Raw genomic sequence first — 22,230 nt, forward strand, 5'->3', positions numbered from 1 at the left:
GTTGAGAGAGAGGGATTTCAGTGTGTTGTTAGAGAGGGATTTCAGTATGTTGAGAGAGAGGGATTTCAGTATGTTGTGAGAGAGGGATTTCAGTATGTTGAGAGAGAGGGATTTCAGTGTGTTGAGAGAGAGGGATTTCAGTGTGTTGTTAGAGAGGGATTTCAGTGTGTTGAGAGAGAGGGATTTCAGTATGTTGAGAGAGAGGGATTTCAGTGTGTTGAGAGAGAGGGATTTCAGTGTGTTGATAGAGAGGGATTCAGTGTGTTGAGAGAGAGGGATTTCAGTATGTTGAGAGAGAGGGATTTCAGTGTGTTGTTAGAGAGGGATTTCAGTGTGTTGAGAGAGAGGGATTTCAGTGTGTTGTTAGAGAGGGATTTCAGTATGTTGAGAGAGAGGGATTTCAGTGTGTTGTTAGAGAGGGATTTCAGTATGTTGAGAGAGAGGGATTTCAGTGTGTTGTTAGAGAGGGATTTCAGTGTGTTGAGAGAGAGGGATTTCAGTATGTTGATAGAGAGGGATTTCAGTGTTGTTAGAGAGGATTTCAGTGTGTTGTTAGAGAGGGATTTCAGTATGTTGAGAGAGAGGGATTTCAGTGTGTTGAGAGAGAGGGATTTCAGTATGTTGAGAGAGAGGGATTTCAGTGTGTTGAGAGAGAGGGATTTCAGTATGTTGAGAGAGAGGGATTTCAGTGTGTTGAGAGAGAGGGATTTCAGTATGTTGAGAGAGAGGGATTTCAGTATGTTGTGAGAGAGGGATTTCAGTATGTTGAGAGAGAGGGATTTCAGTGTGTTGAGAGAGAGAGGGATTTCAGTGTGTTGAGAGAGAGGGATTTCAGTGTGTTGTTAGAGAGGGATTTCAGTATGTTGAGAGAGAGGGATTTCAGTATGTTGTGAGAGAGGGATTTCAGTATGTTGAGAGAGAGGGATTTCAGTGTGTTGTTAGAGAGGGATTTCAGTATGTTGAGAGAGAGGGATTTCAGTGATGTTGAGAGAGAGGGATTTCAGTGTGTTGTTAGAGAGGGATTTCAGTGTGTTGAGAGAGAGGGATTTCAGTATGTTGAGAGAGAGGGATTTCAGTGTGTTGTTAGAGAGGGATTTCAGTGTGTTGAGAGAGAGGATTTCAGTATGTTGAGAGAGAGGGATTTCAGTGTGTTGAGAGAGAGGGATTTCAGTATGTTGAGAGAGAGGGATTTCAGTGTGTTGAGAGAGAGGGATTTCAGTATGTTGAGAGAGAGGGATTTCAGTATGTTGTGAGAGAGGGATTTCAGTATGTTGAGAGAGAGGGATTTCAGTGTGTTGAGAGAGAGGGATTTCAGTATGTTGAGAGAGAGGGATTTCAGTATGTTGAGAGAGAGGGATTTCAGTGTGTTGAGAGAGAGGGATTTCAGTATGTTGAGAGAGAGGGATTTCAGTATGTTGAGAGAGAGGGATTTCAGTGTGTTGAGAGAGAGGGATTTCAGTGTGTTGAGAGAGAGGGATTTCAGTATGTTGTTAGAGAGGGATTTCAGTGTGTTGAGAGAGAGGGATTTCAGTATGTTGAGAGAGAGGGATTTCAGTATGTTGAGAGAGAGGGATTTCAGTGTGTTGAGAGAGAGGGATTTCAGTGTGTTGAGAGAGAGGGATTTCAGTATGTTGTTAGAGAGGGATTTCAGTGTGTTGAGAGAGAGGGATTTCAGTATGTTGAGAGAGAGGGATTTCAGTGTGTTGAGAGAGAGGGATTTCAGTATGTTGAGAGAGAGGGATTTCAGTATGTTGAGAGAGAGGGATTTCAGTGTGTTGAGAGAGAGGGATTTCAGTATGTTGAGAGAGAGGGATTTCAGTATGTTGAGAGAGAGGGATTTCAGTGTGTTGAGAGAGAGGGATTTCAGTGTGTTGTTAGAGAGGGATTTCAGTGTGTTGAGAGAGAGGGATTTCAGTATGTTGAGAGAGAGGGATTTCAGTGTGTTGAGAGAGAGGGATTTCAGTGTGTTGAGAGAGAGGGATTTCAGTATGTTGAGAGAGAGGGATTTCAGTGTGTTGAGAGAGAGGGATTTCAGTATGTTGAGAGAGAGGGATTTCAGTGTGTTGTTAGAGAGGGATTTCAGTGTGTTGAGAGAGAGGGATTTCAGTATGTTGAGAGAGAGGGATTTCAGTATGTTGAGAGAGAGGGATTTCAGTGTGTTGAGAGAGAGGGATTTCAGTATGTTGAGAGAGAGGGATTTCAGTATGTTGAGAGAGAGGGATTTCAGTATGTTGAGAGAGAGGGATTTCAGTATGTTGAGAGAGAGGGATTTCAGTGTGTTGAGAGAGAGTGATTTCAGTATGTTGAGAGAGAGGGATTTCAGTATGTTGAGAGAGAGGGATTTCAGTATGTTGAGAGAGAGGGATTTCAGTATGTTGAGAGAGAGGGATTTCAGTATGTTGAGAGAGAGGGATTTCAGTGTGTTGAGAGAGAGGGATTTCAGTATGTTGAGAGAGAGGGATTTCAGTGTGTTGTTAGAGAGAGGGATTTCAGTGTGTTGTTAGAGAGGGATTTCAGTGTGTTGAGAGAGAGAGGGATTTCAGTGTGTTGTTAGAGAGGGATTTCAGTGTGTTGAGAGAGAGGGATTTCAGTATGTTGTTAGAGAGGGATTTCAGTGTGTTGTTAGAGAGGGATTTCAGTGTGTTGTTAGAGAGGGATTTCAGTGTGTTGTTAGAGAGGGATTTCAGTGTGTTGTTAGAGAGGGATTTCAGTATGTTGAGAGAGAGGGATTTCAGTGTGTTGAGAGAGAGGGATTTCAGTGTGTTGTTAGAGAGGGATTTCAGTGTGTTGTTAGAGAGGGATTTCAGTGTGTTGTTAGAGAGGGATTTCAGTGTGTTGAGAGAGAGGGATTTCAGTGTGTTGTTAGAGAGGGATTTCAGTGTGTTGTTAGAGAGGGATTTCAGTGTGTTGAGAGAGAGGGATTTCAGTGTGTTGTTAGAGAGGGATTTCAGTGTGTTGAGAGAGAGGGATTTCAGTGTGTTGAGAGAGAGGGATTTCAGTATGTTGTTAGAGAGGGATTTCAGTGTGTTGTTAGAGAGGGATTTCAGTGTGTTGTTAGAGAGGGATTTCAGTGTGTTGTTAGAGAGGGATTTCAGTATGTTGTTAGAGAGGGATTTCAGTGTGTTGAGAGAGAGGGATTTCAGTGTGTTGTTAGAGAGGGATTTCAGTGTGTTGAGAGAGAGGGATTTCAGTGTGTTGTTAGAGAGGGATTTCAGTGTGTTGAGAGAGAGGGATTTCAGTGTGTTGAGAGAGAGGGATTTCAGTATGTTGAGAGAGAGGGATTTCAGTATGTTGAGAGAGAGGGATTTCAGTGTGTTGAGAGAGAGGGATTTCAGTATGTTGAGAGAGAGGGATTTCAGTGTGTTGTTAGAGAGGGATTTCAGTGTGTTGTTAGAGAGGGATTTCAGTATGTTGAGAGAGAGGGATTTCAGTGTGTTGAGAGAGAGGGATTTCAGTGTGTTGAGAGAGAGGGATTTCAGTGTGTTGAGAGAGAGGGATTTCAGTATGTTGAGAGAGAGGGATTTCAGTATGTTGAGAGAGAGGGATTTCAGTGTGTTGAGAGAGAGGGATTTCAGTATGTTGAGAGAGAGGGATTTCAGTATGTTGAGAGAGAGGGATTTCAGTGTGTTGAGAGAGAGTGATTTCAGTATGTTGAGAGAGAGGGATTTCAGTATGTTGAGAGAGAGGGATTTCAGTATGTTGAGAGAGAGGGATTTCAGTATGTTGAGAGAGAGGGATTTCAGTATGTTGAGAGAGAGGGATTTCAGTGTGTTGAGAGAGAGGGATTTCAGTATGTTGAGAGAGAGGGATTTCAGTGTGTTGTTAGAGAGGGATTTCAGTATGTTGTTAGAGAGGGATTTCAGTATGTTGAGAGAGAGGGATTTCAGTGTGTAGAGAGAGAGGGATTTCAGTGTGTTGAGAGAGAGGGATTTCAGTGTGTTGTTAGAGAGGGATTTCAGTATGTTGAGAGAGAGGGATTTCAGTATGTTGAGAGAGAGGGATTTCAGTGTGTTGAGAGAGAGGGATTTCAGTGTGTTGTTAGAGAGGGATTTCAGTATGTTGAGAGAGAGGGATTTCAGTATGTTGAGAGAGAGGGATTTCAGTGTGTTGAGAGAGAGGGATTTCAGTGTGTTGTTAGAGAGGGATTTCAGTATGTTGAGAGAGAGGGATTTCAGTGTGTTGTTAGAGAGGGATTTCAGTGTGTTGAGAGAGAGGGATTTCAGTGTGTTGAGAGAGAGGGATTTCAGTGTGTTGTTAGAGAGGGATTTCAGTGTGTTGAGAGAGAGGGATTTCAGTGTGTTGAGAGAGAGGGATTTCAGTGTGTTGAGAGAGAGGGATTTCAGTGTGTTGAGAGAGAGGGATTTCAGTATGTTGAGAGAGAGGGATTTCAGTATGTTGAGAGAGAGGGATTTCAGTGTGTTGTTAGAGAGGGATTTCAGTGTGTTGTTAGAGAGGGATTTCAGTGTGTTGAGAGAGAGGGATTTCAGTGTGTTGAGAGAGAGGGATTTCAGTGTGTTGAGAGAGAGGGATTTCAGTGTGTTGTTAGAGAGGGATTTCAGTGTGTTGTTAGAGAGGGATTTCAGTATGTTGAGAGAGAGGGATTTCAGTATGTTGAGAGAGAGGGATTTCAGTATGTTGAGAGAGAGGGATTTCAGTGTGTTGAGAGAGAGGGATTTCAGTATGTTGAGAGAGAGGGATTTCAGTGTGTTGAGAGAGAGGGATTTCAGTATGTTGAGAGAGAGGGATTTCAGTATGTTGAGAGAGAGGGATTTCAGTATGTTGAGAGAGAGGGATTTCAGTGTGTTGAGAGAGAGGGATTTCAGTATGTTGAGAGAGAGGGATTTCAGTGTGTTGAGAGAGAGGGATTTCAGTGTGTTGTTAGAGAGGGATTTCAGTATGTTGAGAGAGAGAGGGATTTCAGTGTGTTGAGAGAGAGAGATTTCAGTGTGTTGAGAGAGAGGGATTTCAGTATGTTGAGAGAGAGGGATTTCAGTGTGTTGAGAGAGAGGGATTTCAGTGTGTTGAGAGAGAGGGATTTCAGTATGTTGAGAGAGAGGGATTTCAGTGTGTTGTTAGAGAGGGATTTCAGTATGTTGTTAGAGAGGGATTTCAGTATGTTGAGAGAGAGGGATTTCAGTGTGTAGAGAGAGAGGGATTTCAGTGTGTTGAGAGAGAGGGATTTCAGTGTGTTGAGAGAGAGGGATTTCAGTGTGTTGAGAGAGAGGGATTTCAGTGTGTTGTTAGAGAGGGATTTCAGTATGTTGAGAGAGAGGGATTTCAGTGTGTTGTTAGAGAGGGATTTCAGTGTGTTGAGAGAGAGGGATTTCAGTGTGTTGAGAGAGAGGGATTTCAGTGTGTTGTTAGAGAGGGATTTCAGTGTGTTGAGAGAGAGGGATTTCAGTGTGTTGAGAGAGAGGGATTTCAGTGTGTTGAGAGAGAGGGATTTCAGTATGTTGAGAGAGAGGGATTTCAGTATGTTGAGAGAGAGGGATTTCAGTGTGTTGTTAGAGAGGGATTTCAGTGTGTTGTTAGAGAGGGATTTCAGTGTGTTGAGAGAGAGGGATTTCAGTGTGTTGAGAGAGAGGGATTTCAGTGTGTTGAGAGAGAGGGATTTCAGTGTGTTGTTAGAGAGGGATTTCAGTGTGTTGTTAGAGAGGGATTTCAGTATGTTGAGAGAGAGGGATTTCAGTATGTTGAGAGAGAGGGATTTCAGTATGTTGAGAGAGAGGGATTTCAGTGTGTTGAGAGAGAGGGATTTCAGTATGTTGAGAGAGAGGGATTTCAGTGTGTTGAGAGAGAGGGATTTCAGTATGTTGAGAGAGAGGGATTTCAGTATGTTGAGAGAGAGGGATTTCAGTATGTTGAGAGAGAGGGATTTCAGTGTGTTGAGAGAGAGGGATTTCAGTATGTTGAGAGAGAGGGATTTCAGTGTGTTGAGAGAGAGGGATTTCAGTGTGTTGTTAGAGAGGGATTTCAGTATGTTGAGAGAGAGAGGGATTTCAGTGTGTTGAGAGAGAGAGATTTCAGTGTGTTGAGAGAGAGGGATTTCAGTATGTTGAGAGAGAGGGATTTCAGTGTGTTGAGAGAGAGGGATTTCAGTGTGTTGAGAGAGAGGGATTTCAGTATGTTGAGAGAGAGGGATTTCAGTGTGTTGTTAGAGAGGGATTTCAGTATGTTGTTAGAGAGGGATTTCAGTATGTTGAGAGAGAGGGATTTCAGTGTGTAGAGAGAGAGGGATTTCAGTGTGTTGAGAGAGAGGGATTTCAGTGTGTTGAGAGAGAGGGATTTCAGTATGTTGTTAGAGAGGGATTTCAGTGTGTTGAGAGAGAGGGATTTCAGTGTGTTGAGAGAGAGGGATTTCAGTGTGTTGTTAGAGAGGGATTTCAGTATGTTGTTAGAGAGGGATTTCAGTATGTTGAGAGAGAGGGATTTCAGTATGTTGAGAGAGAGGGATTTCAGTGTGTTGAGAGAGAGGGATTTCAGTGTGTTGAGAGAGAGGGATTTCAGTGTGTTGTTAGAGAGGGATTTCAGTATGTTGTCAGAGAGGGATTTCAGTATGTTGAGAGAGAGGGATTTCAGTATGTTGAGAGAGAGGGATTTCAGTGTGTTGAGAGAGAGGGATTTCAGTGTGTTGTTAGAGAGGGATTTCAGTATGTTGAGAGAGAGGGATTTCAGTGTGTTGTTAGAGAGGGATTTCAGTGTGTTGTTAGAGAGGGATTTCAGTGTGTTGAGAGAGAGGGATTTCAGTGTGTTGAGAGAGAGGGATTTCAGTGTGTTGAGAGAGAGGGATTTCAGTGTGTTGAGAGAGAGGGATTTCAGTGTGTTAGAGAGAGGGATTTCAGTATGTTGAGAGAGAGGGATTTCAGTGTGTTGAGAGAGAGGGATTTCAGTATGTTGAGAGAGAGGGATTTCAGTATGTTGAGAGAGAGGGATTTCAGTGTGTTGTTAGAGAGGGATTTCAGTATGTTGAGAGAGAGGGATTTCAGTGTGTTGTTAGAGAGGGATTTCAGTGTGTTGTTAGAGAGGGATTTCAGTGTGTTGAGAGAGAGGGATTTCAGTATGTTGAGAGAGAGGGATTTCAGTATGTTGAGAGAGAGGGATTTCAGTATGTTGAGAGAGAGGGATTTCAGTGTGTTGAGAGAGAGGGATTTCAGTATGTTGAGAGAGAGGGATTTCAGTATGTTGAGAGAGAGGGATTTCAGTATGTTGAGAGAGAGGGATTTCAGTGTGTTGAGAGAGAGGGATTTCAGTATGTTGAGAGAGAGGGATTTCAGTGTGTTGTTAGAGAGGGATTTCAGTGTGTTGTTAGAGAGGGATTTCAGTATGTTGAGAGAGAGGGATTTCAGTATGTTGAGAGAGAGGGATTTCAGTATGTTGAGAGAGAGGGATTTCAGTGTGTTGAGAGAGAGGGATTTCAGTATGTTGAGAGAGAGGGATTTCAGTGTGTTGAGAGAGAGGGATTTCAGTGTGTTGTTAGAGAGGGATTTCAGTATGTTGAGAGAGAGAGGGATTTCAGTGTGTTGAGAGAGAGGGATTTCAGTGTGTTGTTAGAGAGGGATTTCAGTATGTTGAGAGAGAGGGATTTCAGTGTGTTGAGAGAGAGGGATTTCAGTGTGTTGAGAGAGAGGGATTTCAGTATGTTGTCAGAGAGGGATTTCAGTATGTTGTTAGAGAGGGATTTCAGTATGTTGAGAGAGAGGGATTTCAGTGTGTTGAGAGAGAGGGATTTCAGTGTGTTGAGAGAGAGGGATTTCAGTGTGTTGAGAGAGAGGGATTTCAGTGTGTTGTCAGAGAGGGATTTCAGTATGTTGTTAGAGAGGGATTTCAGTATGTTGAGAGAGAGGGATTTCAGTGTGTTGAGAGAGAGGGATTTCAGTATGTTGTTAGAGAGGGATTTCAGTATGTTGTGAGAGAGGGATTTCAGTGTGTTGAGAGAGAGGGATTTCAGTATGTTGAGAGAGAGGGATTTCAGTGTGTTGAGAGAGAGGGATTTCAGTATGTTGTTAGAGAGGGATTTCAGTATGTTGTGAGAGAGGGATTTCAGTGTGTTGAGAGAGAGGGATTTCAGTATGTTGAGAGAGAGGGATTTCAGTGTGTTGAGAGAGAGGGATTTCAGTGTGTTGAGAGAGAGGGATTTCAGTGTGTTGAGAGAGAGAGGGATTTCAGTATGTTGAGAGAGAGGGATTTCAGTGTGTTGAGAGAGAGAGGGATTTCAGTGTGTTGAGAGAGAGGGATTTCAGTGTGTTGAGAGAGAGGGATTTCAGTGTGTTGAGAGAGAGGGATTTTCATGTTTGTGTGAGAGCATTTCACATGTGTGTGTGAGAGCGTTTCATGTGTGTGTGTGTGAGAGCGTTTCACCTGTGTGTGAGAGCATTTCCTGTGTGTGTGTGAGAGCGTTTCATATGTGTGTGTGAGAGTGTTTCACATGTGTGTGAGAGCGTTTCATGTGTGTGTGAGAGCGTTTCATATGTGTGTTTGAGAGTGTTTCACATGCGTGTATGAGAGCATTTCACATGTGTGTGTGAGAGTGTTTCACATGTGTGTGTGAGAGCGTTTCATGTGTGTGTGAGAGCGTTTCATGTGTGTGTGAGAGCGTTTCATATGTGTGTGAGAGTGTTTCACATGCGTGTGTGAGAGCATTTCACATGTGTGTGTGAGAGCATTTCACATGTTTTTGAGAGCGTTTCATGTGTGTGTGAGAGCGTTTCATATGTGTGTGTGAGAGCATTTCACATGTGTGTGTGAGAGTATTTCATGTGTGTGAGAGCATTTCATGTGTGTGAGAGCATTTCATGTGTGTGTGAGAGCGTTTCATATGTGTGTGTGTGAGAGTGTTTCACATGCGTGTGTGAGAGCATTTCACATGTGTGTGTGAGAATGTTTCATGTGTGTGTGAGAGCGTTTCATATGTGTGTGAGAGCATTTCACATGTGTGTGTGAGAATGTTTCATGTGTGTGTGAGAGCGTTTCATATGTGTGTGAGAGCATTTCATGTGTGTGTGTGAGAGCGTTTCACATGCGTGTGTGAGAGCATTTCACATGTGTGTGTGAGAGTGTTTTACCTGTGTGTGTGAGAGCGTTTCATGTGTGTGTGAGAGATTTTCCTGTTTGTGTGAGAGCGTTTCACATCTGTGTGTGAGAGCGTTTCATGTGTGTGTGAGAGTGTTTCACATGTGTGTGTGATAGCGTTTCATGTGTGTGTGAGAGCATTTCATGTGTGTGTGAGAGCGTTTCATATGTGTGTGTGAGAGTGTTTCACATGTGTGTGTGAGAATGTTTCATGTGTGTGTGAGAGTGTTTCACATGTGTGTGTGATAGCGTTTCATGTGTGTGTGAGAGCATTTCATGTGTGTGTGAGAGCGTTTCATATGTGTGTGTGAGAGCATTTCACATGTGTGTGTGAGAATGTTTCATGTGTGTGTGAGAGTGTTTCATATGTGTGTGAGAGCATTTCATGTGTGTGTGAGAGTGTTTCACATGTGTGTGTGAGTGTTTTACCTGTGTGTGTGAGAGCGTTTCATGTGTGTGTGAGAGATTTTCATGTTTGTGTGAGAGCGTTTCACATCTGTGTGTGAGAGCGTTTCATGTGTGTGTGAGAGTGTTTCACATGGGTGTGTGAGAGCGTTTCATGTGTGTGTGAGAGCGTCTCAAACGTGTGTGTGAAAGCGTTTCATGTGTGAGTGAGATTGTTTCACATGTTTGTGAGAGCATTTCATATGTGTGTGTGAGAGTGTTTCACATGTGTGTGACAGCGTTTCACATGTGTGTGTGAGAGCGTTTCACATGTGTGTGAGAGCGTTTCACATGTGTGTGAGAGAGCGTTTCACATGTGTGTATGAGAGCGTTTCACAAGTGTGTGAGAGCGTTTCACATGTGTGTGAGAGCATTTCACATGTGTGTGTGAGATCGTTTCACATGTGTGTGTGAGAGCGTTTCATGTGTGTGTGAGAGCGTTTCACATGTGTGTCTGAGAGCGTTTCATGTGTGTGTGAGAGCATTTCACATGTGTGTGTGAGAGCGTTTCATGTGTGTGTGTGTGTGTGAGAGCGTTTCACATGTGTGTGAGAGCATTTCATTTGTGTGTGTGAGAGTGTTTCACATGTGTGTGAGTGTTTCACATGTGTGTGAGAGCGTTTCATGTGTGTGTGAGAGCGTTTCATGTGTGTGTGAGAGTGTTTCACATGTGTGTGAGAGCGTTTCATGTGTGTGTGAGAGCGTTTCATATGTGTGTGTGAGAGTGTTTCACATGCGTGTGTGAGAGAATTTCACATGTGTGTGTGAGAGTGTTTCATGTGTGTGTGAGAGCGTTTCATATGTGTGTGAGAGTGTTTCATGTGTGTGTGAGAGCGTTTCATATGTGTGTGTGAGAGTGTTTCACATGCGTGTGTGAGAGCATTTCACATGTGTGTGTGAGAGTGTTTTACATGTGTGTGTGAGAGCGTTTCATGTGTGTGTGAGAGCGTTTCATATGTGTGTGTGAGAGTGTTTCACATGCGTGTGTGAGAGCATTTCACATGTGTGTGTGAGAGTGTTTTACATGTGTGTGTGAGAGCGTTTCATGTGTGTGTGAGAGATTTTCATGTGTGTGTGAGAGCGTTTCACATGTGTGTGTGAGAGCGTTTCATGTGTGTGTGAGAGTGTTTCACATGTGTGTGTGAGAGCGTTTCATGTGTGTGTGAGAGCGTCTCAAACGTGTGTGTGAAAGCGTTTCATGTGTGTGTGAGAACGTCTCACACGTGTGTGAGAGCGTTTAATGTGTGAGTGAGAGCGTTTTCATATGTGTGTGAGAGTGTTTCATGTGTGTGTGTGAGAGCATTTCATGTGTGAGTGTGAGAGCATTTCATGTGTGAGTGAGAGCGTTTTCATATGTGTGTGAGAGTGTTTCATGTGTGTGTGAGAGCATTTCATGTGTGAGTGAGAGCGTTTTCATATGTGTGTGAGAGCGTTTCACATGTGTGTATGTGAGAGTGTTTCATGTGTGTGTGTGAGAGCGTTTCATGTGTGTGTGAGAGCGTTTCATATGTGTGTGTGAGAGTGTTTCACATGTGTGTGAGAGCGTTTCATGTGTGTGTGAGAGCGTCTCACACGTGTGTATGAGAGCGTTTCATGTGTGAGTGAGAGCGTTTTCATATGTGTGTGAGTGTTTCATGTGTGTGTGTGAGAGCGTTTCACATGTGTGTGTGAGAGCATCTCACATGTGTGTGTGAGAGCCTTTCATGTGTGTGTGTGAGAGTGTTTCATATGTGTGTGAGAGCGTTTCATGTGTGTGTGACAGCGTTTCATATGTGTGTGTGAGAGTGTTTCAAATGTGTGTGAGAGCGTTTCACGTGTGTTTGAGAGCATTTCACATGCGTGTGTGAGAGCATTTCACATGTGTGTGAGAGCCTTTCATATGTGTGTGTGAGAGTGTTTCACATGTGTGTGAGAGCGTTTCATGTGTGTGTGACAGCGTTTCATATGTGTGTGTGAGAGTGTTTCAAATGTGTGTGAGAGCGTTTCATGTGTGTTTGAGAGCATTTCACATGCGTGTGTGAGAGCATTTCACATGTGTGTGAGAGCGTTTCATGTGTGTGTGAGAGTGTTTCACATGTGTGTGTGAGAGCGTTTCATGTGTGTGTGAGAGCGTTTCATGTGTGTGTGAGAGTGTTTCACATGTGTGTGTGAGAGATTTTCATGTGTGTGTAAGAGCGTCTCACACGTGTGTGTGAGAGCGTTTCATGTGTGAGAGAGAGCGTCTCACACGTGTGTGTGAGAGCGTTTCATGTGTGTGTGTGAGAGCGTTTCATGTGTGTGTGAGAGTGTTTCATGTGTGTGTGAGAGTGTTTCACGTGTGTGTGTGAGAGCGTTTCATGTGTGTGTGAGAGCGTCTCACACGTGTGTGTGAGAGCGTTTCATGTGTGAGTGAGAGCGTTTCATACATTTGAATAACTTTGGATTTCATGTGTGTGTGAGAGCGTCTCACACGTGTGTGTGAGAGCGCTTCATGTGTGAGTGAGAGCGTTTTCATATGTGTGTGTGAGAGCGTTTCATGTGTGAGTGAGAGCGTTTCATAAATGTGAATAACTTTGGATTTCATGTGTTCGTGAGAGTGTTTCACAAGTTTATGTGAACGGGATTTTGATAATTGGCTTCCTCAATAATTATCCCCTGACCACACACATGTATAATTTTTCCCATGAAAAGATTCTGCAGCCGTGTTGCTCGGAAATAGTAAGGACATTATTGTGTACAGAAAAAAGGGTGGCGCGCAATACAGTTTTATTTTTATCTGAAAAATGCTTCCATCACTTTTCAAAACAAAAGGCCATTGAAGGTAAACACTAAAATGTATTATTTAGAAATGTTATTCTGTAACTTCTGTCTCAGAGAATGAGTTTTTGTAATAACATAATATAGCAGCCTAATAATAAGACAAATTATATAAGAATTTAAATACAAAATGAATATACTCAATATCTAATATAAACAGGTGAACACAATGAGACAATCAGACACAGGGAGAACAGAATTTCAAAAATAAAACAGGTAACTAAACACACAAAACCAAGAATCGTGACAGTCTCTTCCTAACCACTATTCCGTAACCTCTGTGAAACATTGTGGGGGTAATGATAGGAGGATTCATCAGGACTTAGGAAAAGAGACTGCTGTGCTTTGAGAGTCTGACCGCACTGACACTATCCAACGTGATTATGATGCGCCAGCCGATGTTATTAAGAAGGAGAAGATGCTTTATTTCATCCCAAAGGGGAAATTCACCTCAGTTGTTCACTCGGTTGTGGTAACACACAGTACAACACACACATATGCATAGGACAGGTGTCCAGCACCAGGAAGCAGTTGGGGGTTCTGTGCCTTGCTCGAGGGATGGATGTGAACTAGCACCTCTCCAGGAACATGTCTACACTCCTTGTTATTATTTTGGTCCGATCGGGACTCTAACCGGCCACCAATGCTCTGTGAAACAGTTTCTCCTGGTGGGACATTGGAGATATGTAATACAAATGGTTGATGCTAAAAGCCGCTGTTGGGGAGGGGATGGATCAGAGGAATGACCAGAAAGTCATCAGTGGGCTCTGAAATGGCAGTGAGTCCTTGAGTGCTACGTTTACCCAGGAAACGAACAATTCTGTTTGGAAAGAGGTTTGTCCTGCCGAACTGTCAGATATCTCAGGAGGGGGAGTCATGGTTGAACCCCGGCTGTTTGCCACAGTGTAGGTTAGCTGCTGACTCAGTCTCAAGATGTTGAATGGGACTGATGCACACTGAGTTCAGGAGGCAGAGCTGAGGGCTTGGAGAACAGCTGTTGTTGCTCAGGTGGTCAGAAGGGGGCACAGGGACACACTGTGGAGGTTTGTCCTGACATAACATTGGACAGCTGTGATCAATGTTGCATGGAGGCAGACAGGGTCATGTTTTAAAGGGGACTCTAGGGTAAGCTCTAAACTTCAGAGGAGCACATTGCTCAGCCTCACTGGGATTGCTCACTGCAGATTCTGTCCAAGTCATTACTAAAGGCCCAGCCCCCTACAGGTGGAAGGAGGTATCATTTGCCGTCCAACATGACTTGGTGAGGAAGGGACGGGTTATTACTGTGACCTCCCAGGGTGTCTTGTAGATGGTAGGCTACTGCAGGAGTATACTGGGACACACTAAGAGCCATCCACTTCCTGTATAACTGGAGAGAGAGCTGTGTCCACACCCTCAGTGGGTGTTGGGATCTGCTGGTATCGTGCCTCGTCTCCCAGCAGCAGGAATAAGAGTCAGTCAGGTTTAGGGCCATGGCTCTCTGTGGGAAAACTGATGGTTCTCTGTGGGGTGAAACAATGTACAGATAATTATGCAACAATATCCAGTGACTTGATATCAGGAAAATAACCTTCTATTCTGTCAGAAATTGGTCCAATTAGAAGGAAATACTTTGATGTGTCTTTCATGTAAATGTATTTCTTGTTCACTCAGATATTCTCACTAAGTGCCAAGGTAAACTCAAATCAAACCTGAAGGAAACATTTGAAAATATCAAATTAATGGAAAAATCTGAACCCCTACATGAAATCTACACGGAGATCTACATCACCAGGGGAGACACCGGAGAGGTCAACAAGGAACATGAGATCAGACAGATCGAACAAGCATTCACTAAACCAGACAGATCAGAAACACCCATCAGGCAAGAAGACCTCTTTAAAGGCTCAACTGAAAGAGGTAAACCAATCAGAGCAGTGCTGACAAAGGGCGTGGCTGGCATTGGGAAAACAGTCTTAACACAGAAGTTCACTCTGGACTGGGCTGAAGGCAAAGCCAACCAGGACATCCAGTTCATATTTCCATTCACCTTCAGAGAGCTGAATGTGGTGAGAGAGAACAAGTACAGCTTGGTGGAACTTGTTCATCACTTCTTCTCTGAAACCAGAGACGCAGGAATCTGCAGGTTTGATCAGTTCCCGGTTGTGTTCATCTTTGACGGTCTGGATGAGAGTCGACTTCCTCTGGACTTCCTCAACACTGAGATCCTGACTGATGTCACAGAGTCCACCTCAGTGGATGTGCTGCTGACAAACCTCATCAGGGGGAAGCTGCTTCCCTCTGCTCGCCTCTGGATAACCACACGACCTGCAGCAGCCTATCAGATCACTGAGTGTGTGGACATGGTGACAGAGGTCCGAGGGTTCACTGACCCACAGAAGGAGGAGTACTTCAGGAAGAGGTTCAGAGATCAGGAGCAGGCCCGCACCATCATCTCCCACATCAAGACCTCACGAAGCCTCCACATCATGTGCCACATCCCAGTCTTCTGCTGGATCTCTGCTTCAGTTCTGGAGGACATGTTGAAAACCAGAGAGGGGGGAGAGCTGCCCAAGACCCTGACTGAGATGTATATCCACTTCCTGGTGGTTCAGTCCAAAGTGAAGAACATCAAGTATGATGGAGGAGCTGAGACAGATCCACACAGGAGTCCAGAGAGCAGGAAGATGAAGATGATGGTGTCTCTGGGGAAACTGGCTTTTGAGCAGCTGCAGAAAGGCAACCTGATCTTCTATGAGTCCGACCTGACAGAGTGTGGCATCGATATCAGAGCAGCCTCAGTGTACTCAGGAGTGTTCACACAGGTCTTTAGAGAGGTCAGAGGAATGTACAAGAACACAGTGTTCTGCTTTGTCCATCTGAGCGTTCAGGAGTTTCTGGCTGCTCTTCATGTCCATCTGACCTTCATCACCTCTGGAGTCAACCTGCTGGCAAAAGAACCAACAACCTCCTGGCTGCCTAAAGTCTTCAGAGCCAAACCTAAACTAACACATCTCTACCAGAGTGCTGTGGACCAGGCCTTACAGAGTTCAAACGGACACCTGGACTTGTTCCTCCGCTTCCTCCTGGGTCTTTCACTGGAGACCAATCAGACCTTATTACATGACCTGTTGACACAGACAGGAAGTAGCTCACAGACCAACCAGGAAACAGTTGAATACATCAAGAAAAAGATAGGAAAGAACCTGTCTCCGGAGCAAAGCATCAACCTGTTCCACTGTCTGAATGAACTGAATGATCATTCTCTAGTGGAGCAGATCCAACAGTCCCTGAGTTCAGGAAGTCTCTCCACAGATAATCTGTCTCCTGCTCAGTGGTCAGCTCTGGTCTTCATCTTACTGTCATCAAAAGAAGATCTGGACGTGTTTGACCTGAAGAGATACTCTGCTTCAGAGGAGGCTCTTCTGAGGCTGCTGCCAGTGGTCAAAGCCTCCAGGAAAGCTCTGTGAGTGGAGATAAAACTACTTTAACTAGGAACAGGTTGAGACATGAGAATATAACTCTTTGTGTTCACTGCTGATCTTTCCCCAGGCTGAGTGGCTGCTACCTGTCAGAGAGAAGCTGTGCAGCTCTGTCCTCAGTCCTCAGCTCCCAGTCCTCTAGTCTGAGAGAGCTGGACCTGAGTAACAACGACCTGCAGGATTCAGGAGTGAAGCTGCTGTTAGCTGGACTGGAGAGTCCACACTGTGAACTGGAGACTCTCAGGTCAGAGTTCAGCTGATATTGATCATGTCATACTGGCTCTCCCATTACCCACCAGTTTAATCTACACAGAAATCCACTCTTAAAATCCATGTGATTTTTCTTTCTTTGTTTGTTTTTTTCATTACGTTTATATCCAGATACAAATCAAAGTCAACTTCATTGTCACTCTTTCAGTTTGTGTGTACAGACAGAAAGATCAAATTACTTTTTACAATAATCCAGAGGATTAAAAAATACATATAAAAAAACAGTCAATATATACAAACAGTAACTTCCAAACAGATGTGGATGAATATATTACAATAAAACATGTACATTAGTGCATAAGACTGTCCATAGCAACATAGAAAGTGTCTGGTGGTGGATGTGTGTGTGGGGTGTTAAAGTCCAGGTCCAATTGGGGCAGGGGGAGAGGGGGAGGGAGGGGAGAGAGTTTAGTCTCCTGACAGCCTGGTGGAAAAAGCTGTTCTCTAGTGGGGTGGAGCTCGACCTCAGACTGCAGAACCTTCTCCCTGAAGGTTCATCAGGGAGTCACATGACATGTTGAAACTACTGGTTTCATAATCTCTCTAATGACTAACTGCCAAACTCAAATATGCACATACAGATGTAAAGCAGCCTATTAACAGTTTGCGAAATAATAAAATAGTAGGTCATTCCAAACATAGCTCTTGATCACATTCATATTGACGTTTTCTTCTTTAAGGTTAACTTTCTGTAACCTGTCAAAGAGAGGCTGTGCAGCTCTGTCCTCAGTCCTCAGCTCCCAGTCCTCCAGTCTGAGAGAGCTGGACCTGAGTAACAACGACCTGCAGGATTCAGGAGTGAAGCTGCTGTCAGCTGGACTGGAGAGTCCACACTGTGAACTGGAGACTCTCAGGTCAGAGTTCAGCTTTTTATTTTCATCCAGGTTTCTGTTCATGTTGATGACGATGGTCCACCTCTGTATGCTTTCCCTGCTCATGTGACTTTTTAAAGCACTGAGTTTACTGTATTCCCTGCTTCCAGTCTCTCAGGCTGTATGGTCTCAGAGGAAGGCTGTGTTTCTCTGGCTTCAGCTCTGAGCTCCAACCCCTCCCATCTGAGAGAGCTGGACCTTAGCTACAATCATCCAGGAGCCTCAGGAGAGCAGCTGCTGTCTGCTGGACTGGAGGATCCTCTCTGGAGACTGGAGACTCTCAGGTATGGACACACAGACTGTCTTCCACCATGAAGGACGTCTCATTTCCCTTGAATATGTTCACTGCAGTGAGTTAGACTGATATTCATCATATGTTTGAGGGAGTTAGCCTGGGTTGGGAAACAAATGGATCCCTTCAAGTTGCATTACATGGAAACAGCCATTCAGGGTTAACAGGGCCGTCCACCATGTTGGCTGTCAGGTTTGGCAATATGGCGGAAAGCAGTATTACTAAGGGGATGCAAATTAAGACGAGCTTTGAATTAAAGGTCACCTATCATGCTATTTGTAGGCAATAGCGTAGGTCTCAGATATATAAAAATATATAAAAAACATGTCGATGAAGTGTTTTGCTCATAATACCAAACAGATCACCCATTCTAGCCATGCCTCATATCCTCTATTTCCCTTCATGTTTCAAAAGTGATGATTTGGGGTATAAAGCTTTAAAAAGAAAGGAAATGGATAAAAAAAAAGGAGGGGGCTGAGCTCATGCGGGACCCGGCAGCTACTGTCTAAACTAATAATAATATATTATATATAAACATATCATGGATTATCAAGGATTCTCTCTGAAACAGTATGGAGCTCAAAGGCTTTCTCTCTTGCCGGTTATACCACAAGGTGAGTTCCTTTTTACTTCCTGCTTCTTCACACACATGCTCTCCAGTACAGGTTAGCTCTGAGTGTTAGCCATGCTAATGTAAACACCGACCATATTACGTCCAGAACAGTCGGGCATTGTTTCTGATAGCAACGTTTCTGATTGGCCCGTGGGTCCACATTTCAGATATTACGTCATATCGGACGCAAATCTGGATCAGCTCCGTTGTTCCCCCGTTTTTAGAGATTTGGGTACGGAGGGAAAGAGAGAGGGTTTTATTTCCTGGCGCTACACATATTTATGTTAAAATACATCAGTGCACTTTGCATGATAGGTCCCCTTTAAATTAAAAGCTGTTACACTACAAAAATAACAGGAGCAGGCAATAAAAAAAAAAAGAGAAAGCAACAAACAAACAAACGAACCGGGACCAGGAACCAAACCAGCATTAAACGACAACAAAGTGACACAAGGGACACAAGGGCAAGCAAGGCTCGATACACAATGACAAGACAAGACACAGCTGGAGGGAAAACACAGACAGGAAGCAAAGGCAGACATGAGACAGGGGGTGAACATCTTTCAAAGTAAAATGGGAAAACAAAGACAGATCTTGACATAACAAAATAAAACAGAAAATAAACAAATCCTAAGATCAGCGACTGGGAGGTGTGCTGCGCCATCCTGAGTCCCATTGCCCTTATTTCTGCCGGAGGACCGAGGACCGAGGAGCAATAATGGAGGAACCACCAGACCATCCTCCGCTGAAATCCTCAGATACTCGCCCCCCCCCCCCCTCACTGTGTATCGCTCACTGATTGGACGATGCAGCGCGTGCACTGATCTGATGCTTCTTGTTCTTGACATGAGAGCAGTACCCCAGCGGAGTGAAGAAAATAAATGAACCTCACGAGAGTCACTCCTCAGTTTAAACTGTGTTTTGTTTCAATTCATGAATCATTTAGTTACAAACATGTGAAATATCTGAACAACAAAGTGGGCAAAAATCATTTTATTCATTTATTAGAAACATTTTCATGATCGCTTTTTTCGTTTTACATTTTTATTTACTGTCGTTTCCATTCAGTCAGTCATTAAGTGCTATTAAAATGTTAATGTGCTCCATATACACACAAACAAACACAGAGTGCAATCCAGTGAATGTTGATCTAACTGGGTTTTGATAGATATCTCTTTTTTTTCTCTCAATTATCTTATTTCTATTGTGCACTCTAATCAATATTAATCAAGCTATTGCTCGTTTATACATTTTAAGAATGGCGTTTATCTTTTTTGAGAATGAGTTCTTATTTAATTTAAGGTATTTGGGTCTACAACAGATGATACACATGTGTGTGTCAGTAAATGTGTCCTAACAGAGGCGGGGGTGTGTGTGGAAACAACGGGGACAGAGCTGCTGTCAGACGATCAGCTGTGCGGCGTCATCACAAACGGACGTCGCTTCACGTGACGCTCCGGAGGAAAGGACGTCCCATTGCTCTGAAAACTCATTTCCTGCTTCTCGTAGTTTCCTCTCTCCTTGCTTCCCTGGAGGGAGGGACTAGACGCAGGGAAACGACGCAAGTGAGGGAAGCAAGGAATCCTTTTAAGAGAAGTGAGGGAAGCCCTGGTCCCACATCAGAGAGAATAGAATCTCATCAGCTAGACTCGATCGTTTTTATTGTTTTAAGCATCATTTTAACACTTTTAAAATGTGCAGCATATCACCTGCTGGTTTTACGGATCGCTCTTTGCTTTTATGTAATGTTTTTATTAGAAAGGTTTTATATTGGCATTTTAACTCGGTTTTAACATTTGATAAACATTTGAAAGAGGCCCTTATTTATTTCTGGAGTGTTTTTAGGAGGCAGAGGAAGGGAGCAGTCTCAGGCAGTGGCCATGGTAAGACTGAGATCAGATTGCTCTGCCAACAGCACACCCTCAATGTCACACAAGACATCATCAGATCTATGAAAGACCTGGAGAGTGATATAGTGGAACTAGAAACACTAAGTGAGACCACAGGAGATCGAGGACATATTCAAATCCTCAAAGGGAAAGAGATGTCTTTAGCCAACCTGCCGGACGTTAAAGTTCAGGGTCAACCCTAATAAGACGGATGCTCCCACTAGCTTCTTCCTCGGCCTGGAGAGGAAGAATGGGCAGAGGCGAGTGATCCACTCACTGCTGTCAGACACAGGGCAGGAAACAACAGAGCCAGATCAGGAGGCGAGCTGTGAGCTTCTATTCCACCCTCTACACAAGAGAGTATGAGGAGGGGGACACTCTGTCCTTCTCTTCTTCTTCTTCTTCTTCTTCTTCTTCTTCTTCTTCTTCTTCTTCTTCTTCTTCTTCTTCTTCTTCTTCTTCTTCTTCTTCTTCTCCTCTTCCTCCTCCTCCTCCTCCTCCTCCTCAGTGTCTCCTCCTCCTCAGTGTCTCCCTGTCCCACGGACAGACTGAGCTCTGCTTCAGGCTGAACAGCAGCTAGGACTCCTGTTGGATAGAAAATCATCCTGACTGTGTTTCTCCCTCCAGGCTGGACCATGGTGGAGAGCAGAGGTTGAAACCAGGTCTGAGGAAGTGTAAGTGTGGATCAGTCAGCTTCTCTCTAGAGACTAAGGTGATGGAGGTGGTATTAACACATGACATTTAAACTGCTGTCTGTGTCTCTCATCAGATTCCTGTGAACTCACCCTGGACTCAAACACAGCACACAGACAACTCAAACTGTCTGAGGACAACAGGACGGGGACATGGGGGTGGAAGGAGCAGCCATATCCTGATCATCCAGAGAGGTTTGAGGTGGAGCCTCAGCTGATGTGTAGAGAAGCTCTGACTGGTCGCTGTTACTGGGAGGTCGAGTGGAGAGGAGAGGTTTCCATATCAGTGACTTACAGAGGAATCAGCAGGAGAGGAGACAATGAGGACTGTGATTTTGGAAGGACAGATCAGTCCTGGAGTCTGATCTGCTTTGGCGGTGGTGGTGGTTACTCTGTCAGGCACAATATCAATGAAACAGCTTACTCCTTCAACCCCTCCTCCTCGGCCCCCCCCCACCCCCGCACCCCCTCCTCTGGTAGAGTAGCAGTGTATCTGGATCATCCTGCTGGCTCTCTCTCCTTCTACAGAGTCTCCTCTGACCGACTGATCGACTTCCGCACCTTCAGAACCACATTCACTGAACCTCTCTATGCTGGGTTTGGGATCTGGCTCGGGATTGATGACTCTTTAATGTCCTCAGTGTCTTTGTGTCCTCTGTAGGAGGAGACCACTTCCTGTCCTGGGGTTTAAATGTTGGTTTTTACATTGAGGCTTCTCATTGGTTACCATGTGTCTCACTGATCGTCTTTACCGTTAGAAATGTGTGTTTTTCTAAAAACTGAACGTGTGTTGAAACATGATCCGTCAGTGTTTCCTGTTTTATTTTGAAAAGTGTTTATACTTCCTTTCTTTGTGATTAGCTCTGTTGTGTTAGAGCAGTGTTTCTCAAACTGTCTCATACCAAAGACCTCTAGCTAATAGAAACACTCACTCAGACCACCTGACTCCCAGATATCCAGAAACAAAAGTTCCACTCCAACAGTTTATAACACATTACAGCCTGAGGATGACAGCTTCACTTCTCTATATTGTTCACACAATAAATCAACAATACAGATACAGATTCTTTCCTTCAGATGAGATTCAAAATGCTCTCAGGTTTTACACCTCTTATGAAATGTAGACTACATTATTACGGAGTTTATGTCCAACAGACTCTCAGATGGTTTTACTGAGAGAAATGCAAAATGCATGAAGTACGACCTCCGCTGTGGATTTTCAGAATAAAATACATTAAAACTATGGTTTCAGGTATAACACAAAGTTAATTATTTGCACTGTTCCATTTATTTAGCATTGTTTGCTGCCTGTCTCTGTCACCTATACGAGTAATTTTTTAACTATTTGTCACTCGTGGACCACTAGGGGTCACTCGCGGACCACTAGGGGTCTCTAACGGACCACTAGGGGTCGCTCGCGGACTACTAGGGGTCGCTCGCGGACCGCCAGGGGTCTCTCGCAGACCACTAGGGGTCACTTGCAGACTGCTAGGAGTCTCTCGCGGACCACTAGGGGGCACTCGCGGACCCCTAGGGGTTGCTCGCGGAACAGTAGGTGTCGCCCTAGGACCACTAGGGGTCTCTAACGGACCACTAGGGGGCGCTCGTGGACCACTAGGGGTCGCTCGCGGACCGCTAGGTGTCTCTAACGGACCACTAGGGGGCGCTCGCGGACCGCTACGGGTCTCTAACGGACCACTAGGGGGCGCTCACGGACCACAAGGGGTCTCTCACGGATCACTAGCGGGCGCTCACGGACCACTAGGGGACGCTCACGGACCACTAGGGGACGCTCACGGACCACTAGGGGTCGCTCGCGGACCGCTAGGGGA

At 44.4% G+C, this 22,230-nt stretch overlaps 1 protein-coding gene across 2 annotated transcripts in view; it reads left to right on the plus strand.

The window, feature by feature from the left end:
* Positions 1 to 21,641, plus strand: part of LOC307015614 (NLR family CARD domain-containing protein 3-like) — a 49,923-nt gene extending 28,282 nt beyond the window's left edge. The window contains exons 3-9 of one of the 2 annotated variants that reach the window (XR_013801608.1): positions 13,963 to 15,754; positions 15,841 to 16,014; positions 16,721 to 16,894; positions 17,023 to 17,196; positions 18,453 to 19,413; positions 20,334 to 20,380; positions 20,476 to 20,558. Coding sequence is in view for 1 of the 2 variants with exons in the window: in XM_079644333.1 (XP_079500459.1) it covers positions 13,963 to 15,754; positions 15,841 to 16,014; positions 16,721 to 16,894; positions 17,023 to 17,196; positions 20,334 to 20,380; positions 20,476 to 21,059 (2,945 nt within the window). In the remaining variant the exon portion in view is untranslated. Of the gene's footprint in view, positions 1 to 13,962; positions 15,755 to 15,840; positions 16,015 to 16,720; positions 16,895 to 17,022; positions 17,197 to 18,452; positions 19,414 to 20,333; positions 20,381 to 20,475 lie in introns of both variants that reach the window. The other variant, XM_079644333.1, reaches the window with a different exon arrangement.
* Positions 21,642 to 22,230: the final 589 nt, after the last annotated feature.

This window comes from Notothenia rossii (assembly GCF_949606895.1).
Source record: "Notothenia rossii genome assembly, chromosome: 8".
Taxonomy (NCBI): domain Eukaryota; kingdom Metazoa; phylum Chordata; class Actinopteri; order Perciformes; family Nototheniidae; genus Notothenia; species Notothenia rossii.